We start from the raw sequence: 16,714 nt of genomic DNA, 5'->3' as shown, positions 1-16,714 counted from the left end.
CTTTCAGGCAGGTGTCTCAACCTCTGCACTCATTTGGGGCCGGGTCATTCTCTGTTGTGGAGACTGAGTGCTGGAGGGTGTCTTCCAGCATCCCTGGCCTCCCCTGACTCTGACTAGACGCCAGCTGCACACCGCCCCCCCCACCCCATGACAAGTGAAGCCGACACCCCGGGGGCAGGATCGAGCGCTCCAGTGGAGAACACTGCTCAGTGGACAGTCGGTTCCCGTCGTGTTTGGCCGCCTGTCTTCTGGTTTTGGCTTCTCTGGCTGCAGACCAGGAGCTGTGAACCTGTGATTCTACGGCTATGCCCATTTTACAGAGAGGTAAGTGGGCTGTCACTGGCCACACATGGAGGAGCTAGGAGAAGATGGGGGTCCGGGAAGGGCGAAGATGGAGGGTGGTTTCCCCAGAGCCCCCTTGGAGGGAGTTGGCTGGGCACACGCTGTTGGGCAACGTTTCCCGAAAGCCCCCACCTCTCCCTCCCTCCCACGCTCCCCTCACCCAACACACTCAGGAGTCAATGTTTGGCAAAAATAATTTAATATTCCATCTGGGCAGCACTGTGGGGTCTGCTTGTCCCTCCCTGGCCCCTGTGCCCCACCTGACCCACTCAGGGACCACCACCCCATCCCTGACCAGGCCTGGGGGTGGGGGAGTTAGAGGCCCCCAGACCCTGGGCCTCATTCCTAGTGAAACTGAAGCCACCATAATGCCAGCCTCCTCCAAGAGCCCCAGCTCTGCCCCTGGCTTCCCTGGCAATCCTCCCCTGTCCTGAGCTGGGCATCCCAGAGCCTCCCGCAGAGTCCCACCCCTGAACCTGGAAACTTCCACCCTACAGCCCTGCGCTAGGCCCCGGGGAGCTGCCAGTGGACTCAGAGAGTCACAGCACAAAGGCAGCTCCTGGGTCCCAGAGAAGGACAGCAACCGAGCACCCAGCAAGACACAAGCGATGACACCGATTCACACACACACCCAGTTTAGACGCCAAAGCCCTGCGGGGGAGGAGCGGCCCTCAAGAGTCCTCAGGGAGCCCCGGGTGAGGGCGGGGCCCTAGGAGGGGGCCCCCGTGTAGCTGCTCCAGGCCGTCTGCGTACTGGAAGGCTCGCCCGGTCTCGTGCTCATACATGTCCAGAGCCACCTCGCAGCTCTCACGCACCACGCGCTCTGGGTCGTCCGCGTGAGCCTGCAGCGCGGCCAGGCAGGAGGGCCGGGCGATGGCGCCCAGGGCCTCCGCGCACTCGTGCCGCACCATGGGGTTCTCGGCGCACCGGGCCAGGGCAGCTGCCAACTGGGGCACCGCCGCCTCATGCTGCAGCTGTCCCAGGACGTAGCCGACCTCGTGGCGGAAGAGGGCGCTCCCACAGTGCAGGCCTGCAGGGGAGAGGGGCACTCGCTGGGGCCAGGAGAGGTGGGAAGGGGAGCTCTGTCTTTTCTTAAGACATGGGGTCTTGCTATGTTGCCCAGGCAGGTCCCAAAGTCCTGGCGATCTTCCTACCTTGGCCTCCCAAAGTGCTGGGATGACAGGCGTGAGCTACCATGCCCAACCTGGCGTGCTCTATCTTGAGGACGCCCCTCCCCCAGCCCCAGTGATTAGGGCTGTCCAGGGGAACTGACCGCAGCTATGGGGGCGGGAAGAGCTGGGAGCTGTGGGGACCCAGGGACGCTCGCATGGGTTCTTAACAGGCCCCATGGGAAATGCTTGGGGCCAGGCCCGGTACGCCGTTCCCTGGGGCAGGCAGCGGTCCCACTGCACAGATGCCATCACTGAACCTCACAGCGAGGCACTGCCCAGGACCCCACCCCAGGAGCCCCTCCTCACCCTCGGCCAGCGCCAGGGCGGCCTCCTCGCCTCCCGCGTTGCGCAGGGCGAACATGGCGCGGTATCGCTCGAAGAGCGGCCGGGACTCGTCCAGCAGCGCCTCCCGCAGGCGCCCCACGTCACGCTCCTCAGCCGGCGGGGCAGGGTCCACGGAGAGGTAGGGTCCTGCCGTCGGCTCCCCACCGTGCTGCTGCAGCCACTCCAGCCTGTGCACAGCCAGCTGGCAGGTCTCGGCCACCTGCGGGGAGGGAGTACGCAGACAGTAGTTGGTCCTGGGGGGCCACGGGGGCCCTTCCCCATCCCCCCGGGATGGCAGCTTAGCAGGGGAAAGAGCCACTGGCAGGGTAACTAACCGATCCTTCCAGGCAGGAAGTAAGCCAGTGGGGGTGACTGACTTGTGAGTGATGGGGACAGCTGGAGGGCTGGGGAGGGCCTCAGGGAGGAGGTGATGTGGAGGCAGAGACCTCAACCAGCTTAGGGAGGGAGTCAGGTGGAGACCCGCGGATGGGGAAGCAGGTGCAAAGGCCCTGAGGCAGGACCCTGCGGGAGGGGTGAGGGCCAAGGAGACACGCGGGGTCCAGCCTGACTAGGTAAGGCCTGCGGGCCACGGTGAGGGCTTGGGATTTCGTTCTAAAGGTGATGACACACGGTGAGAGCTTTAAGCATGGAATAGAACAGCAGAATTGAGGGTCACACGTACCCACTGCTGCCCCAGAGGAGGAAAGACTGAGGGTCAGGGTGGGATGTGGACGAGTGGCAGGGGAGAAAGGAACACGCATGTCCGTGGCGGCGTGACTCATAATGGCTAAAAAGCAGAGAGAACCCAAGCATCAGCCACAGTGAGTGGACTGACACGGCATGAGCCGTCTACACCACGGAACGTGACTCAGCCACAGAAAGGAACGACGGGGCCGGGGGCAGTGGCTCATGCCCATAATCCCAGCAGTTAGGGAGACCAAGGCAGGAGCATCGCTTGAGCCCAGGAGTTCCAGACCAGCCTGGGTGACAGAGTGGGACCTCGCCTCTATAAAGAAAAAACTAATAAAATAAAAATTTGTTTCATTATTTTTTTTTCTTTACAGAGATAAGGTGTCCTGGGCGCCGGCCTCTACTATGGCGGATGCGAGTAGTAGCAGGAGAGAAGGGGTAAGGAGTCAGAAGCTTATGTTATTTATGCAGGGGAATGCCATGTCAGGAGCACCAATTATTAGGGGCACTAGCCAATTCCCAAAGCCTCCGATTACAATGGGTATTACTATAAAGAAGATTATGCCCGCTCTGTTGCCCAGGCTGGAGTGCAGTGGTGCGATCTCGGCTCACTGCAACCTCCCCCTCCCAGGTTCAAGCGATTCTCCTGCCTCAGCCTCCCATGTAGCTGGGACTACAGGTGCCCGCCACCTCGCCAGGCTAATTTTTTTATTTTTAGTAGAGACGGGGTATCTCTATTTTGGCCAGGCTAGTCTCGAACTCCTGACCTCAGGTGATCCACCTGAACATAAAAGAATAGGCCAGGTATTGTGGCTCACGCCTGTAATCCCAACACTTTGGGAGGCCAAGGTGGGCAAATCATTTGAGGTGAGGGGTTCAAGACCAGCCTGGCCAATATGGTGAAACCCCATCTCTACTGAAAACACAAAAATTAGTCAGGCGTGGTGGCGGGCACCTGTAATCCCAGCTACTGGGGAGGCTGAGGCAGGAGAATCGCTTGAACCCAGGAAGCGGAGGTTGCAGTGAGCGGAGATTGTGCCACCATTGCACTCCAGCCTGGGCATTGCAGTGAGACTCTGTCTCAAAAAAAGAAAGAAAGAAAGAAAAAAAGCCTGGCCAACATGGTGAAACCCCGTCTCTACTAGAAATACAAAACTCAGCCGGGCGCGGTGGCTCAAGCCTGTAATCCCAGCACTTTGGGAGGCCGAGACAGGCGGATCATGAGGTCAGGAGATTGAGACCATCCTGGCTAACACGGTGAAACCCTGTCTCTACTAAAAAATACAAAAACCTAGCTGGGTGAGGTGGCGGGCGTCTGTAGTCCCAGCTACTCGGGAGGCTGAGGCAGAAGAATGGCGTGAACCCGGGAGGCAGAGCTTGCAGTGAGCTGAGATCCGGCCACTGCACTCCAGCCTGGGTGACAAAGCGAGATTCTGTCTCAACAACAACAACAACAAAAATACAAAAAACTAGCCGGGCAAGGTGGCGGACGCCTGTAGTCCCAGCTACGCGGGGCTGGGTAATCCACCTGCCTTGGCCTCCCAGAGTGCTAGGATTACAGGCGTGAGCCACCGCGCCCGGCAATAAAGCTGTTATTTTAAAAAAACAAGAAGAAATGTTGGAAGGAAGCCAGAGACCCCTGAAGAGGTCTGGTGGGCCAGGGCAAGGTATCAGAGGTAGAGGGCACTGGGTGGGTTCAGAGGGGTCTTGGCAGAGGGACTGGACGTGGGGGTTCAGAGAAAGGGGGTCAGGGCAGCTCAGGGGCTCAAGGCCCAGGATGGAAGCGGGTGAGCAAAGCTGGTTGTCGCCGTTTTGCCAAATGGGGCTCAGCAAGTGTCTGTCCAGGTTGTTGCCCTCGCCTCCCTCATCCCTGGGGCATCCTTGGCCAAATGGTCGCCCTGGCAACCAGAGATGGGGAGGGTTTGAGGCTGCTCCAGGCCAGGGCTGGGGCAGGACTGGGTAGGGCTTCCCGGGGACCCGAGACTGGCAGGGAGACAAGCGGGGGCCTGGTTACCTCGATGACGGGGTCCGAGGAATATTGCTTCAGGAGCTCCAGAACCTCCGGGTCCCCGATGGCCCCCAGGGCCTCCCCTGGGAAGAAGCAGCCAGAGACTTCACGTTAGTGGGATGGATGTGTGGAAAATGCCCGGCTACCTGTGGCACCAGAGGACACCCCTCCCACGGCTCTGCCCCTGTGGGGAAGCCCCGCCTCTGGCCATGGCTGATTGGAGCAGCAGTGGGTACAGGCTCCCCGCTGGACCAATCAGCATCCCCTCCCCAGAGCGAGGCATTGCCTGGAACCGCACCCGGCTGCCGCTCAGAGCAAAACGGACCCGATCCTGGCCCGCGCAGTAAGACAGGGAGACAAGTATGTCCCTGCAACTCGGGATCACAGCTGACAAGCAGTTCCAAGAACCCAGGAGGTCAGGGTTGCAGTGAGCTATGATCACACCACTGTACTCCAGCACGGGCGACACAGGGAGACCCTGTCTCAAAAAAAAAAAAAAAAAAAAAAAAAAAAAAAAAGGCCCAAACAGGCCAGGCCTGCCGGCTGGAGACTCCACTGTGGGGCCACTGGGGCTGCACTTGGGTGGGTTCGGGTGCAGGCGCAAGTGCAGGCGTAGCAAGCCCAGGTCGGAGCTAGGGTGGCGGCGGCTCCCTGCAGAGCCCTGGGTGCAAATGTTCCTTTGATTTTTTTCAGAATCGAGTTCAAGGGCCCTGCCTGTGAGGCAGTTGAGCTGGTGGCTTTTGCGTTTCCTGAAGGTTGCAGTTTGCATTTGTGCACCTGCCTGGCAGGCTCCCTCTGGCGGGAAGAGTCAGTCCCGTGTGCGCCAACACACGCTCTGTGTCAGGCACCTCCCACGCGCTAATTGCAAATGAACTCACTGGTTACAGAAACACAGAAACACAATCCCAGTGACACAGACGCACCAACTACCTGACTCACTGGCATCCTTTGCTGTCTAGGTCCCTTGCTACAACAGTCCATTTTTTTTTTTTTTTTTTTTTTTAGACAGAGCTTTGCCCTTGTGGCCCAGGCTGGAGTACAATGGTGTGATCTCCACTCACGGCAAACTCCACTTCCCGGGTTCTAGCGATTCTCCTGCCTCAGCCTCCCGAAGTAGCTGGGATTACAGGTGCCCGCCACCACGTCCCACTAATTTTTTTGTGTTTTTAGTTGAGACGAAGTTTCACCATGTTGTCCAGGCTAGTCTTGAACTCCTGACCTCAGGTGATCCACCCGCCTCAGCCTCCCAAATTGCTGGGATTATAGGTGTGAGCCACCACACCTGACCTGAACAGTCCTGTTTTTTTGAGGCAGGGTCTCGCTCTGTTGCCCAGGCTGGAGTGCAGTGGCGCGATCATGGCCCACTATAGCCTCAACCTCCCTGGTTCAAGTAATCCTTCTGCCTCAGCCTCTTGAGTAGCCAGGACCATAGGCGTGAGCCACAATGCCCGGCTTGTATCTGTCTTGTCACTGTTTTGTCTCTCACATACGTGACAGAGCCTGGCATACAGTAGGTGCTCAAAAAGGTATGTCCAATGAGTAGAGTAAATCTAACATACATTAGGAGTGGGGATCTATGGCTTGTCGCCTGTTTTTATATGAGCAAAAACTGGTTTTTAAAACACTTTTAAGGGTTTAAGGCTGGATGCGGTGGCTCATGCCTGTAATCCCAGCACTTTGGGAGGCCGAGGCAGGTGGATCACTTGAGGCCAGGAGTTCAAGGCCAGCCTGGCCAACATGACAAAACCCATCTCTACTAAAAACACAAAAATCACCCAGGCATGGTGGCACACACCTGTAATGCTAGCTACTTGGGAGGCTAAGGCAGGAGAATCACTTGAATCTGAGAGGCAGAAGTTGCAGTAAACCAAGATGGCGCCACAGTACCCTAGCCTGGGTGACAGAGCGAGACTCTGACTCAAAACAAATAAATGGTTTAAAACAAAAAATCAAAGGGATAGTAGTTCCTGATGGGTGGAATTTATATGAAATTCAAATCTCAGCATTTACAAATGAAGTTTGTTTTTTGTTTTTTTACAGACAGGATCTCACTCTGTTGCCCAGGCTGGAATGCAGTGGCGCGATCACGGCTCACTGCAACGTTGACTACCTGGGCTCAAGCGATTTTCCCTGCTCAGCCTCCCAAGTAGCTGGGACTACAGGTGCATGCCACTGTGCCCGGCTAATTTTTGTATTTTTTCTAGAGACAGGGTTTTGCCATGTTGCCCAGGATGGTCTTGAACTCCTGAGTTCAAACGATCCACCTTCCTGGGCCTCCCAAGGTGCTAAGATTACAGGCCTGAGCCACCGCCACCGCCCCCGCCCCCCACCCAATTGAGATTGTCTGGGCACACAACCTTAGCCATTTGGTGACAGACGACCTACGACCTACGCTGGCTTCACTGAATCGCTGTCTGGCTGCAGAGCTGCAGGTATTTACTATCTGGTGCTTTATCGGGCAGTTGACCACCCTGATATTTATCACCTGAGAACGGGGACACATGGGGTCATGAAGAGGTCAGGCAGGAGGGAGCAGGTGCCCGGGACACAGACAGGTGCTCACCTGCCTCATGGCGCACCATGGGCTCCTGACGGGTGTCTTGCAGCACGTCCACCAGCACGGGGATGGCGCGGGCATCCTGCATCTGGCCCAGGCAGTAGGCCAGCTCATGCTTGAGCAGGGCGGAATCGTCACCGAAGGCCTGGCTGATCCAGGCAATGGCGCCTGGGCCGCCGAGCCCGCGCAGCGTGAACAGCGCCCGGAAGCGGGCCTGCAGGGGCTGCTTGGGGTCCACCAGCGTCTGCCCGATGGCATCCACCTCCTGCTCTGTCACCATCGTGCTGTCGATGGGCCCCGGCCTTCCACAGCCCTGCTCAGGCTAAACCTCGGGACACGGGGGTGTGAGAACCTACGGCAGAAAAATGAGAGCTCAGGTTAGAAGCCCCCTTCACCAGCTCGTTGGCTTGTTCCTAGGATCTGGGCGGGGCAACTTCCTACCCACTGACCAACCTGAGCATCTGGGCTGAAAGCTCAGCTCCAACCCCCCTACTAGCTGTGCAGCGTTCCATAAGTTGCTTTCTCTCTCTGGGCCTCGGTCTCTGCACTGCCTCTTGCCTACAGGCCTATCAGAAATGACCTCCACTGTCTGCTCTCCACACAGCAGCCAGAGGGACAACGGACCCCCAAAATGTACCTAGCAATCCCTACCCAATATTCATGGCTTTATATTTTTAGTAGAGATGGGGTTTCTCCATGTTGGTCAGGCTGGTCTCGAACTTCCGGCCTCAGGGGATCTGCCCATCTCGGCCTCCCAAAGTGCTGCAATTACAGGCTTGAGCCACCGCTCCCAGCCAATAATGAAGGAATTCTTAACGGGACCCGTTTAGGATTAAACAAGTTTTACTGGGTGTCTGAAGAACTCCCCAAACCTCCATGATTTAGCAGGAGACAAGTTAAAGGTGATTACCCCAGCACCTGGACCCATTCAGATTAAGTAAATTTACTGAGGTTCCAAAGGAAGGTCTTCGGGATTCAGATCTTATAGATTAAAAGAAGTTAGTCACTTATGTCTTTAAATGAATGCACACTTACATGTAGATGTATAGCTTAGAGGGTATATAAGCTCTGGAAAACTTTGTCATTTTGAGTTAGTCTGGCGATATTTTCCAGGCCTTCTCCCTGTAACTGGTTACAGAAATAAAAACTCTCTTCCTCCCCCAGTTAATCTGCATCTTGTTATTGGACCACGAGAAATAGCAGCCCGACCTTCAGTTTGGTCCAGGAACACCCGTGCTCCTCTCATGTTCCTGGGTCTCAAATGTCACTTCCTCATGGAAGCCTTCCCTGATCACAATGGACAATGTTCTCTTTCATCTCTTTTCGCTTGTTCGGCTTTATTTTTCTCCATGGCACCAAAGACTCCTAGATATCATATTGGAAATTATTGGTTTAGTTGCTTGTGGTTGATCTTATCCCTCATCAGAATAGAACTCTGAAGGCTGGGACTGAGTCTATCTTGGTCACTGTTGTATTCCCAGCACTTAGTGCAATGACCAGCACGCAGTAAGGACTCAATAAAAACAATAACTGGCTGGGCGCGGTGGCTCCGCCTGTAATCCCAGCACGTTGGGAAGCCGAGGTGGACAGATCATCTGAGTTCAGGAGTTCGAGACAAGCTGACCAACATGGTGAAACCCCATCTCTACTAAAATACAAAAATTAGCTGGGCATGGTGGTGGATGCCTGTAATCCCAGCTACCCGGGAGGCTGAGGTAGGAGAAACGCCTGAACTCCAGAGAGGCGGACGTTGTAGTGAGCCGAGATCGTGCCATTGCGCTCCAGCCTGAGTGACAGAGCAAGACCCTTCTCAAAATAAATAAAAACGATAACCGTGACAATAGCCGCTGACACTTACATAGCATTTGCTATGCGCCAGGCACTCCATGCTCTTTACATTCATTAATTCATTCAATCCACATCACTACCCTATGAGTAGTTACTAAGATTGTCCCCATTTTACAGGTGAGGAAACTGAGGCACAGTTTGGGACTGTGCTTGGGAACTTGCTTGGGAGCAGCGTGAAGAGTTAAGAATCCAGGAAGTCTGGCTCCAGAGTCGGGCTCTAAACCACCAACGCTTTGTTGCATGACTTAGGAGGAAAGAACACAGCCAAGGAGGGGAGAAGGGACCCCTCTCTTTCCTCCAGATCGGCTGAGAACCTGGAGGATGCTTAATCTCAGGACAGGCAGGCTATGGCATGCCGGCAGCCCTCGCTGGTTAACAGTGGCGTCAGCAAGGCTGCCTGGGCCTGACGAGGGCGGTGTAGCCACCTAAGCACAGGTGACCATCACTGGAGAGTGACACCTTTAAAGACGGGTCATCAGAAACCACAGAGGCCAAGCCTGCAAGAGCTGGTAGGGCACTGGGGACCATCGAGACCCAGCCGTACGACATAGGAGCTTCAGGACGTGAGGCAGCCACTCTTTCACGTAAAAAATCCCAGAGAAAAGAGATCGCCGGGACTCGAGACCCCTTAACCCGCCCCATCTACAGCCAACGAATCCCTGAGAACGGATTCCCTAACGAGGCGCTCCCGGTGCCACCGTCCGCCAGAGCCAGGCCCCGCACCGTGATCGCCGCCTCCGGGACGCCTCACCGAGCTCTGGAGACTCAGGGCCCGTCGGCCCGCCCAGTTCCCGCGGACGCCTCCGCCACTACCGCTTCACCTGCCGCGACGCTCGCAGTGCGGTCTGGGGGCCGCCATTTTCTCGCCCACGTGACCGTGCCGGACGGCACCAACGCAGCCCCGGGGAAGACCTAGTGAGAGGCTCCCGTGCAGGAGAGAGGCCCGGAAGCCCGAGTCGGTGCTGGTGCCATAGCTCATGCAAGCACAGGAACATTATTCCTAGTGCATTCCTCGGGGAACGGGACGGGCAACGTATGCCCTTTCACGGAAAAAATGATCACCAACCCCCCCACTGCGGTACGAGAAGTGAGAATGGTTTGTGCCGATTCTGCGCCGAGTCTGGGCCGGCTAGCGACGGAGCATGCGCAATGTTTGTAGGCGTGGTCAGACTCCAGAGGCGTGGCCAATGGGCTCAGGGAGCTCGAACCCTAAGTAGATGAGGAATAAAAAAACGAAGAAATGCAGTCGTTCATTCATTCATGTATGTAATAAATACTACATGGACCTTGAGGACAAGACAGCCTGCAGCCCTTACCCTCGTACGCCTCACAGTGTTGTTACGGAGACAGAAAATAACAGGATAAGTAAACGCAATACCTATTAGATAGTGAAAAAGGCTAATGAGAAAAAAAATTTGGTAGCCAAGGGCGGTGTATGTATAGGGGGAGCAGTTTCAGGAAGGGTGGCCAGAATGTGAGGTGGCGACATTTGAAGAAAGACCTGAAAGAGGCCGGGTGCGGTGGCTCACACCGGTAATCCCAACACTTTTGGGAGGCCGAGCTGGATGGATCACCAGAGGTCAGAAGTTTGAGACCAGCCTGGCCGACATGGTGAAACCCCCGTCTCTACTAAAAATACAAAAATTAGCTGGGTGTGGTGATGCGCGCCTGTAATCCCAGCTACTCAGGAGGCTGAGGCCAGTGAATCGCTTGAACACTGGGTGCAGAGGTTGCGGTGAGCCAAGATCACACACCATTCCACTCCAGCCTGGGTGACAAGAGTGAAACTCCATCTCAAAAAAAAAAAGGAAACAGACAATGGAAGAGCAAGGTTAGAAGCAGAGAGAACAAGGACAGGTGCGGTGGCTCACGCCTGTAATCCCAGCACTTTGGGAGGCCGAGGCAGGCCGATCACCTGAGATCGTGGGTTTGAGACCAGCCTGACCAACATGGAGAAACCCCGTCTCTACTAAAAATACAAAATTAGCCAGGCGTGTTGGGGCATGCCTGTCATCCCAGCTACCTGGGGGGCTGAGGCAGGAGAATCGCTTGAACCCAGGAGGCAGAGGTTGTGGTGAGCCGAGATTGTGCCACTGCACTCTAGCCCAGGCAACAAGACCGAAACTCCGTCTCAAAAAGTAAATAAAGAAGCAAAGAGAACAGAAATATGCAGGTGCCAGATTAATTCTGAAGAAGAAACAAGCAGGATTTGTAGATGCATTGGATGTGGGAATTTAGAAAAATGATCCTAAGGATGGGTACAAGGTGTTGAGAGGAGCCCCTGGAGAGATGAACCCCATATTAATTGTTCTCACCTCATCATCCTATCCACCCACGGCCCTGTAGACTCTCCCTCTGAAACAGAGTCAGAATCCAATCAGCCACTCATCTTTACTGCCCCCGTGGCGATCGGGCTCCAAGCCCCCACTGGTGTCACCAGAATGCTATCTAGACAAGAAAAGCGGGAGCTTTTTTATGTATTTATGCTTTTGATCTTTTCTTTTCTTTCTTTCTTTTTAAAATTTCTTAAAATTACTTATTTTTTAGAGACAGAGTCTCTCTCTGTCACCCAGGTGGAGTGCAGTGGTATACTCAATGCTCATTGCAGCCTCAAATCCAAGTGATTCTCCCGCCTCAGCTGCCCTAATAGCTGGGATACAGACGCATGCCACCTCGCCTAATTTTTTCTCTTTCTTTTCTTTTTTTTTCTTTTTGGAGACAGAGTCTCACTTTGTCGCCCAGGATGGAGTGCAGTGGCACGATCACGGCTAGCTGCAACCTCTGCCTTCCAGGTTCAAGCGATTCTCCTGCTTCACCCTCCCGAGTAGCTGAGACTACAGGCACCTGCCACCAAACACAGCTAACTTTTTGTATTTTTAGTAGAGATGGGGTTTCACCATGTTGGCCAGGCTGGTCTTGAACTCCTGACCACAGGTGATCCACCTGCCTTGGCCTCCCAAAGTCCTGGGATTACAGGCGTGAGCTACCGTGCCCCGCTTGCAATCTCTCATTTTTTAAATGTGGGTGATTGCCAGGAGTGGTGGCTCGTAACCGTAATCCTGGCACTTTGGGAGGCTGTGGGGTGAGAGGATGATTGCTTGAGCTCAAGATTCCAAGACCAGCCTGGGCAATGTAGTAAGTCCCTATCTCAACAGAAATTTTTTTTTTTTTAATTTGGCTGGGCGCAGTGGCTCAGCCTGTAATCCCAGCTACTTGGGCGGCTGAGGCAGAAGAATCTCTTGAGCCTGGGAGACAGAGGTTATAGTGAGTTGAGATCCTGTCACTGAACTCCAGCCTGGGCAACAGAGCAAGGCTCTGTCTCAAAAAAAAAAAAAAAAAAAAAAAAAAAAATCAACTGGGTGTGGTGGCTCATGCCTGCAGGCCCAGCTGCTCAGGAGGCTTGATAGCTTGAGTGCAGGAGTTCAAGGATCCAGTGAGCTGTAATCACACACACCACTGCACTCCAGCCTGGGTGACAGAGCAAGACTCTGTCTCAAAAAAAAAAAAAAAAAGTGAGCAATTAATAAAAAAATATGGCTGGGCACGGTAGCTCAGGCCTGTAATTCCAGCACTTTGGGAGGCCAAGGTGGGTGGATCACCCGTGGTCAGGAGTTCGAGACCAGCCTGGCCAACATGGTGAAACCCCATCTCTACTAAAAATACTAAAATTAGCTGGGCGTGGTGGCGGGCGCCTGTAATCCCAGCTACTCAGGAGTCTGAGGCAGCAGCATCAAGTCTGAGGCGGGTGCATCGCTTGAACCCAGGAGGCGGAAGTTGCGGTGAGCCAAGATCACACCACTGCACTCCAGCTTGGACAACAGAGCGAGACTCCATCTCAAAAAAAAAATTAAATAAAAATGAATGAAAAAACATAAAATGCTGTGCATAGCAAAGAAATCCCTCTGGAAGGCCAACTTCTAGGTTAAGACAACATTCACAAATATTTATTGAGTAACTACTGTATGCTGGACAGTGTCCTTGGCACAGAACACAGGACAAAACAGACAGTGTCTGGCCTTGTAGAGCTGACACCCCCTTTTTTTTTTGAGACAGAGTCTTGCTGTCACCCAGGCTGGAGTGCAATGGCGCGATCTCGGTTCACTGCAAGCTCTGACCCCTGGGTTCATGCCATTCTCCCGCCTCAGCCTCCCTAGTAGCTGGGACTACAGGCGCCCACCACCACGCCCGGCTAATTTGTTGTATTTTTTTAGTAGAGACGGGTATTCACCGCGTTAGCGAGGATGCTCTTGATCTCCTGACCTTGTGATCCACCTGCCTTGGCCTCCCAAAGTGCTGGGATTACAGGCGTGAGCCACCGCACCCAGCCCACCCCCCTTTTCTTTTCTTTTTTTTTTTAAATTATTGCATTGCCTTCCTACGTGTTGGAAAGCTGACTGCAGATAACAGGCATCACTGCAGCCCTCAGCCGCCTTGCGAGGACGTCATCTCAACATGTTTGTGGCTCAGGCTGTTTACGGAGGACTTCCCGTGGACCAGGAGCTGTGCTGACTCAGGAAGGCTACAAGGGCAGGGTGCCAGGTATGATTGGCCCCAAGGATGCTCCCCAGGAGGAGATAATCCCAGGGTGCAGGACACAGATATCAAAGCCTCAGCCAAAAGCAAGGCCTGTTAAGTCAGAGAACTTGGCATCTGGCCTCTGCAGACCTTCGAGAAACTGACAGCAAGGAAGAACCACGCCTGTGCCTTCTGTTCTGTGGGTCCTCTGGGATTGAGCAAGTCCCTGTGAGCCAGAAGTCTGGAATCCAGGTGTCTGCAGAGCTGTGCCCTCTCTGGAGGCCCCAGGGGAGGATCCTTCCTGCCTCTTCCAGCTTCTGGGGGTGGCCGCCAATCCTTAGTGTTGCTCAGCTTGTGGCTTCGTCACTCCAATCTCTGCCACTGTCATCACCTGGCCTTGACCCCTGTGTGTCTGTCTCTGTGTTTCTGTGTCAGAATCTCCCTCTCCTCTCTTTTATCTTTATTCTTTTGAGACAGAGTCTTGCTGTGTTGCCCAGGCTGGAGTGCAGTGGTGCGATCTCAGCTCACCGTAACCTCTGCCTCCCGGGTTCCAACGATTCTACTCCCTCAGCCTCCTGAGTAGCTGGGAATACAGGGGCCTGCTGCCACGCCCGGCTAATTTTTGTATTTTTAGTAGAGATGAGGTTTCACCATGTTGGCCAGGCTGGTCTTGAAGGCCTGACCTCAAGTGATCCGCCCACCTCGGCCTCCCAAAGTGCCAGGATTACAGCCGTGAGCCACTGTGCCCGGCTCCTCTTTCAGATCTTTATTAAAACATCGTGTTTGCAATAAGACCATCCCCGAGCACTGCATCTGAAATCATAACTTCTTGCCTCCTCCTATTCCCTGTTCTCTTTTCTCCTTAACTCAGCTCCAGACAAAGGGGAATTTTTTTTTTTTTTTTTTTTTTTTTTGAGACCGAGTCTTGCTCTGTTGTCAGGCTGGAGTGCAGTGGCGCAATCTCAGCTCACTTCAACTTGACTCCGTCTCCCGGGTTCAAGTGATTCTCCTACCTCAGCCTCGCGAGAAGCTGGGATTACAGGCGCACGCCACCACACCCAGCTAATTTTTGTATTTTTAGTAGAGACGGGGTTTCACCATGTTGACCAGGATAGTCTCGATCTCTTGACTTCATGATCCACCCGCCTCAGCCTCCCAAAGCACTGGGATTATAGGCACGAGCCACTGTGCCCGGCAAGAACTTTTTAAATAACAGCTGTATTGAGATATCGTTTACATACTGTACAATTCATCCGTGTAACGTGATAATTGAGTGGTGTTTAGTATATTCAGAGTCAGGCAGCCATCATCACATCAATTTTTTTTTTTTTTCTAAGATGGAGTCTTGCTGTGATGCCCAGACTGGAGTGTGGTGGCATTATCTGGGCTCACTGCAACCTCCACTTCCTGGGTTCAAGTGAGTCCCCTGCCTCAGCCTCCCGAGTAGCTGGGACTACAGGTGCGCGCCACCACACCTGGCTCATTTTTGTATTTTTAGTAGAGACGGGGTTTCACCAGATTGGCCAGGCTGATCTCGAACTCCTGACCTCAAGTGATCTGCCCACTTTGGCCTCCCAAAGTGCTGGGAATACAGGTGTGAGCCACGGTGCATGGCCATATCAATTTTAGAACATATCCATCAACCCCCCAAAATAAAGTTCATTCCAGTCACTCCTGATCCCCCTCTTCCAGCCCCTGGCAACCACTAATCCACTTCCTGTCTCTCTGAATTTGCTTATCTGGACATTTCATACCAATGGGATCACTCACTGTGTTGCGTCTGGCTTGTTTCACTGGGCACAATGCTTTCGAGGTTCCTCCAAGTTGTAGCCTGTGTCAGAGCCTCATTGCCTCATATTGCAAAATACCGTGTCATTGTATGAATGGAGCGTTTTCCATTCATCTGTTGATGCACATTTGGGTTGTGTGTACTTTGTGGCTGTTAAGAATAAAGCTGCTATGCACATGGGTGTGTGAGTTTTTGCATGGACGTTACATGTTTATTTCTCTCAGGTAGATACCTAGGAGTGTTACTGCTATGTCATGTGGAAATTCTATGTTTAACCTTTTTTTTTTTTTTTGAGATGAAGTCTTGCCCTGTTGCCCAGGCTGGAGTACAATGGCGCGATCTCTGCTCACTGAAACTTCTGCTTCCCCAGTTCAAGCAATTCTCCTGCCTCAGACTCCTGAGTAGCTGGAATTACAGGCACCTGCCACGATGCTCGGATAATTTTTTGTATTTTTAGTAGAGACGGGGTTTCACTATGTTGGCCAGGCTGGTCTCGAACTCCCGACCTCAGGTGATCCACCTGCCTCCGCCTCCCAAAGTGCTGTGATTACAGGCGTGAGCCACCGCGCCCGGCCCAGAATTTTTCTTTAAAACTTGTTTTTTTTTTTTTTTTTTCAAAACATAGTCTTGCTCTGTCGCCCTGGGTGGAGTGCAGTGGTGCAATCTCGGCTCACTGCAACCTCCGCCTCCTGGGTTCAAGGGATTCTCCTGCCTCAGCCTCCCGAGTAGCTGGGATTACAGGCATGCGCCACCACGCCCGGCTAATTTTTCTATTTTTAGTAGAGACGGGGTTTCACTGTGTTGGCCAGGCTGGTCTTGAACTCCGCACCTCAGGTGATCCGCCCGCCTCGGCCTCCCAAAGTGCTGGGATTACAGGCCTGAGCCACCGCACCCGGCCTAAACACCTGTTTTGTTTCCTGCTGTCTCACTGGGGCCTGGAGGAGCAGCACCTAGTAGGAGCGCAATGTATGCTTGTTGAATAAATGAATGACTCTCAGCAGTGACGTTTCTACGTTCGGCACACGCACCTGGTGTTGGGTCCTATCTGCGCTCGTTAGGCTCAACGTCAATGCCGCACTGTGGTGTGCCTGGCCTCAATCTACCCTAGGAAGGGTCCGCCCTGGGGCGCCCCATTCCGCGACTGTCCCCAATGGGAACCACACCCTCAACCTACCAGAGCCATTTCTGCAACGTCTAGCACCTGGCCGGTCCTCTTCCGGTCGTGGTTGCCCTGGGCAACGCGTGGAGCCGCGCTTCCTGTATTGATTCGAATCGCGGGAGACGTCACGTCCTCCCGAGATGCCCAACGCGCGCAGGCGCAGCCACTCGGAGTGGGCAGAGCCTGACGAGGTGCGGAGCAGGCGGGGGGGCGTGGCCGCGATTCGCCGCGCGCCGGCGTGGGGGCGTGGCCGGGTTGCGGGGGTGCGCGCGGCCGGCCGGGCGCGCGCGGCGGAGGGAGGGAGCCGGGA

At 54.3% G+C, this 16,714-nt stretch overlaps 1 protein-coding gene across 3 annotated transcripts; it reads right to left on the bottom strand.

The window, feature by feature from the left end:
* Window positions 1-524: 524 nt before the first annotated feature.
* Window positions 525-16,518, bottom strand: DOHH (deoxyhypusine hydroxylase). Of its 3 annotated transcripts, none has more exons than XM_007994776.3 (5): window positions 16,420-16,518; window positions 7,100-7,445; window positions 4,543-4,619; window positions 1,821-2,058; window positions 525-1,372 (listed from the first exon to the last, which is right to left on the bottom strand). In XM_007994776.3, the coding sequence occupies exons 2-5, from the start codon at window positions 7,371-7,373 to the stop codon at window positions 1,014-1,016; spliced, it is 948 nt and encodes a 315-aa protein (XP_007992967.1). In that variant the 5' UTR covers window positions 7,374-7,445; window positions 16,420-16,518; the 3' UTR covers window positions 525-1,013. The 3 variants fall into 3 exon arrangements, with proteins under 3 accessions (XP_007992967.1, XP_007992966.1, XP_007992968.1); XM_007994775.3 differs by lacking the exon at window positions 16,420-16,518 and adding an exon at window positions 9,693-9,810; XM_007994777.3 differs by lacking the exon at window positions 16,420-16,518 and adding an exon at window positions 9,665-9,772.
* Window positions 16,519-16,714: the final 196 nt, after the last annotated feature.

The sequence above is a fragment of the Chlorocebus sabaeus genome, chromosome 6 (assembly GCF_047675955.1).
Source record: "Chlorocebus sabaeus isolate Y175 chromosome 6, mChlSab1.0.hap1, whole genome shotgun sequence".
Lineage (NCBI taxonomy): Eukaryota > Metazoa > Chordata > Mammalia > Primates > Cercopithecidae > Chlorocebus > Chlorocebus sabaeus.
This window is presented reverse-complemented; position numbering and strand designations above follow the sequence as displayed.